The 4,795-nt window shown below is 59.0% G+C and overlaps 1 protein-coding gene across 1 annotated transcript in view; it reads right to left on the bottom strand.

Annotated features, from left to right (window-relative positions):
* Nucleotides 1-692: 692 nt before the first annotated feature.
* Nucleotides 693-4,795, bottom strand: part of LOC119112835 (double C2-like domain-containing protein beta) — a 16,386-nt gene continuing 12,283 nt past the window's right edge. The window contains exons 3-5 of the mRNA XM_037237120.1: nucleotides 1,961-2,115; nucleotides 1,180-1,349; nucleotides 693-823 (exon numbers count right to left, since the gene is read on the bottom strand). Coding sequence (XP_037093015.1) covers nucleotides 693-823; nucleotides 1,180-1,349; nucleotides 1,961-2,115 — 456 coding nt within the window. The remainder of the gene's footprint in view (nucleotides 824-1,179; nucleotides 1,350-1,960; nucleotides 2,116-4,795) is intronic.

Raw genomic sequence — 4,795 nt, 5'->3', positions numbered from 1 at the left:
GCATCACACTTGATGGGGGGGGGGGGGGGGGACGGTCGCAGCACATGCGACGGAGGGTTGGTTATGAGGAATGAGGCATGGTCGGGCCTTCCGTGCCCGATCTCTAGGTGGCATAGGCACAAGCGTACCTGTGCGGTGCACAACACAGTGAGAAGCAGCTGACGTGACATTTAGGAATGTTCCCGTGAAAACACACTCTCATCACCCGCGAAGCAGCTTTGGAAGCTCTCTGTAATATCTAAAGTACGCTCTCTGTGAAAGCAAGCTCTGCAATCACGCATGAGACTCTCCCGGCCAACACGTTTAATTCGCGGCAGGTGGTACCCGAGTAAAATTCATCCGCGACAGGCGCCGATGGAACGCGGCGACGCGATTATGGCCAGCGCCCCTGGGACGCGCGCGAGCCTCAGGCAGCAGCCGTTCCAACCATTTCACAGCGACGAACACACTACTTTCCGTACGCGCGCATACGACTTCCCGTACTCCGATGATTTCACTGCCCAGAAGCGTGAGATGACCGTCGAACATCTTCCAGTCGACGCTCGGCGAGGCGGCGCCGTACGGCTCGCGTGCGTGAATGTGTAATACCATGTAGGCTGCTCTAATTCCGCGGCTCCGCGGTTCCGCAGCCTAATGGGCGCCGCACGTGGGCCGGCGGCGGTGGCGGAGCGGCCTACGCAGGTCGCCGCGGGCTACACGGCCGCCGACTGGTGCTCGGCGCTGATGAGGTGCCAGCGGTCGTGGCGCGTGTCCGGGTACTTAAGCGCGTCGAACCAGTGGCGCAGCCGCTCGCCGTGAGAGTCTATGGACAGCTTCAGGCCGCCTGAGGAGCAGCGGGAGGGCACCGTTAGTGGCACCGCCGGTCACGACAGCCACGGCAGGCTACAGATGGTCGCGCTCGCGCCGAGCTCGTGTCTCAATGCCCCTGTAAGATGACGCGACGTCGAGCACGGAATATCAGTCCCGCGGGATTATCTGTTTCAGTGAAGATCGTACTGTCTTGGAGTTTGTGCCATGGTTAAAGAAAGGCACTGGGCGAGGGTTCGTCCCTCCGCATGAGTTCGTTACCTTTCCGTACATCATGCAACCAAACTGAGCAAATACACTGATTCATAATGTCATGTTCGGCAATCTTCCTGCTGCTCCAGGGCCTTCAAACACGGTGAGTGGGCAGCTCACCTATATAATCGTTACTCCTTCCGATGTCCTTGTCGTAAACCCGGATATCGAGGGTGTGCCGCGGTAAGTCGGTGCGACGACAACAGAAGCTGAACTCTTCGTTGAACTCGGGATTCAGAGTCTTCCGCTGAACAGCCGTCTTGTGTTTGCCGCCACCGGGCGTCAGATGCCTGCGGAGGCGCACGTCTCACCGTCAGCCCTTCCGCCATCTCCTAGGTGACACCGTGCCCCAACCTCACTCATTGTGGCCCGCTATCCGTCAGATGAATAGATGCGTCCCGGGTCAAAGGTCACCGGATGTCCGGGCGCTGGGCAGCTGCTCCCGCCTCGCCACGCGCAGCCTCACACCGTGCTGCCCGCGGGCGTCGTTCATGGGCGTTTGAGGGTATCGGGACGGCGCCGGCAGCGGGCGAGCAGACCGAGCAAGGTGCGGCCGGGCGGCCAACGCCACGCTCGCCCACGCCAGCACGACATGGAAGCGGCGCCGCCTGTCGATCACCCTCTCGGCCATCGGTGTGGCACAACACCGGGCCACGGCCGGCTGGGAGGCCGCGGCGCCGGCCGGAGGGCGCGCCCCGCCCGACCGACCCGTCAGGCCTGGCCGCCGCACCGACGACACGACCGTCAGGTCGCGGCGTTAGTCACGGCATGGCCAACAGAACGGCCCCGCCCGGTTGCAGTTGCCGGCCCCATACCAGTCGCTGCAGCCGCCACTTCCCCCCCTCCCCCCTCCCCGGCTGCAGTCATCGGCCCCACGCCAGCCGGCGGCGGCGCCACTCACACTTTGACGAAAGGGTCGGCGAGGCCGCCAGCGTCCAGGGCGGGCAGGTCGGCGCACCGCATCACGCCCACCACCAGCGTGTGACGCGTCGTGACGTACTTGAGCGACAGCAAAAGTCGGCCGCGGAACGGCGCCGGCTCCGAGTCCAGCAGCACCTATCGGCGGCGGGACAGGTCTCTGTAACGGCCCTGATGCCGAGACAGGCCGCGGTCGGGGCTCACCCTGGCGCATCCGGCGGCAGCATCGCTGCACCCGGAACCGACTGACGTTCGTGGCAGCGGAATCTCTAGAGTTCAGGAGCGGGGGGGGGGGGGGGAGAGGGGCAAGGCTTGAAGCCGTCTACATGTGTCCATATTGTGACGTAGGGTTAATGTTATTTTTAACAGTTTATTTTGGGGAGGGGGGTTGCCCGTAATTCGCCGCACTTGATTGACAGTAAAAACAGAAGCCATGTTGTGACTCTGGCGCGGTGTTCCTGGCAGTGCCTGCCTCAGGTTGTCTTATAATTCCACAAGTGGGTGACCAGGTCAACATGTGTCAGCAGCGTGCAGAAAGCGCGGAGAACTCCGGCGATCTGGAAAGTTTCGTTCGAGATGGTTTGCTGAAACACGACAGGATTGTGTGAAATGTCATTGGGATAGGATGGGATCAACCGACACCTGAGCTCATTCTCTTTTCAAGAAAATATATGCGTGCTCGTGAACTGGTTACTCCTTGACTTCACAAAAAGTGAAGCTAAATTACGGAACCCTGACTACCAGAACCATAGACTACCTTCTAAATATGCCAATTGAAGCCACAAAGCGCTAAAAGGTACTTCTCCGACGTGTCACCGTTTCGTCCGCTCGTTGGCCGCCAATCAGTATTGCCGGCGTCGCACGGCTTTCAGCCACTGGAACGCTGAGCTCCGGGATATTTGTTTCTAAGATTTGTGGTCGCGCATGTTCATGACCACGCTTCACGATATTTTTCACCACTCAATTTTGGATGCTGGTTTAACGTTTCCAGACGAACATGGGCGGTAATGGCAATACAATTTCTTTGACCGTGTTTCGATCTGCATTATACGCACCTAAACAAGGCGTGCCCTAAACCAGGAACGCCTTGTTTAGCTGCAAGCCAAGCTGAGATAGATAGCGTGTGAGAGTTTGCGCTGAGGTAGAAAATATATTTGGCATTGGTGGGCCACTTGCAATCAGAGCAGGTTCCAGGGAATTCAAATCACACCAGGCTAAGCCCGTCTCAATTTACCCCGATGTCAATATAGATGTGCCGCTTCATGTCCCAAGAGGCTTCGCCGTTACATTGATTGCACTGCTCCAGACGTTCAAGATAACCTATGCGATATCACAGCGAAGGATCGCGCATCGGTGGCGGCGCTGCTCCAAACTCATCTCATGCCAGTACCATCTCAGAAGGCCGTTACCCGACAGCATCGGCAAATTGAAAGGCAGCTCGCGGAAGCTGACCGCATTACGTGCGTTCTCCAAGGCCGGCCAGACGCCCTCGCCTCGTGCTCAGGTCGTCGAGACAGAGCGATGCTCCAGGCCGACCAGACGCCTTGTCCATAGACGCCTCCTCCGGCCGGCCAGACGCCCCCAGACGCCTCCCCTTCAGGTCACCGGGACAGAGCGTTCTCCAAGGCCAGCCAGACGCCCCTCGCCTCGTCCTCAGGCCGCCGAGACAGAGCGATCTTCCAGACCGGCCAGACGCCCGTCACCTCTTCCTCAGGTTGCTGAGACAGAGCGGCCTCCAAGGGCAGCCAGAGGCTCCTTGCCTTGTCCTCAGGTCGCCGAGGCAGAGCCACTCATCCGTGAGTCATGTTCTCCGACATGAACGATGCTGCAAATCGCCGGACAGAGCGGTCCGCCCCCTCTCCCTCCCCCTCCCCACTCCCCCGGACAGGTCGGCTTGGTACGGCCGCCCCGGTTCGCCCGCCTTTCCTGCACCTCCGCGCAGTGGATGACAGACGCTCAGCTGACTTCCGTTCTTGTGTTCAACGGAATTCTTCTGTGAAAACTAACTTCTGTGTGGAAATGCTGCACCTGTGCGGCGTAGGTACCGCCGAACCTGCCTGCAGCGGCGGCGGCGCAGGGGTCCAGACCGCTGTTGCCTGTTGAGGTGCCGATGACGCCGATACTGCGACGTCAGGCCAGGCCCGCCGCCTGACGGGCGGCGGCTGGATGACGTCAGCTGCTAGCGGCAGACGACGTCCGTCTGGCGCTGCGGTGCGGCTTTGCATGATGGCATCGACCAGCGGTCGTCCGTCCTCGGTGGCCTATCAGGGCAGGATTTACCCGATGGGAAGACGTCAGACGGGGCTGCTGATAAACGGGGCGTTCGTGAAAGCGTCGGAGCGGCTCAGACAGCCCGGGGCCAGACGTGCGCCTGGCTCGCATGATTTTGTCCTGGGAACCAAAACTGGGGTCCACCTGGTTCCTGGTTCTGGAACTGGGAAAACCCGGAACTAGTGTAGAATGGAGTCGCGGATCCGGAAACAGCCATGATCCAGCGCTCAGTCGTGCCAGGGAATCGGTAATAACTGGAGTCCAGTTATGTTAAGTTATGAGATCCGGGATCCGGAAACATTCCAAATGCATTCGAATGCCTTCGGGTTTCGAATCCGAACGCGAATTCATCAGAGGATTTGAAAAGTCTCAAACTGTAGCGAATCATCAGTTTAAGTCGCTATCCACAAATCCGTAACGGCTGAAATTCGAAACGGAGCTCAGAGTCCTGTTTTGCGGAGTCCGGAAAGTAAAATAAAAAAGGAGATACAGCAAAAGTAAAAAGAGAAAAATGGGAAAGGTGAACGTAAAAGGAAAGGAAAGAAAC

The sequence above is a fragment of the Pollicipes pollicipes genome, unplaced genomic scaffold (genome assembly GCF_011947565.3).
Source record: "Pollicipes pollicipes isolate AB1234 unplaced genomic scaffold, Ppol_2.1 Scaffold_7261;HRSCAF=8764_pilon_pilon_pilon, whole genome shotgun sequence".
Classification (NCBI taxonomy): Eukaryota; Metazoa; Arthropoda; class Thecostraca; order Pollicipedomorpha; family Pollicipedidae; genus Pollicipes; species Pollicipes pollicipes.
Note: the sequence above shows the minus strand (reverse complement) of the source record. Positions and strands in the feature narration are given on the sequence as shown.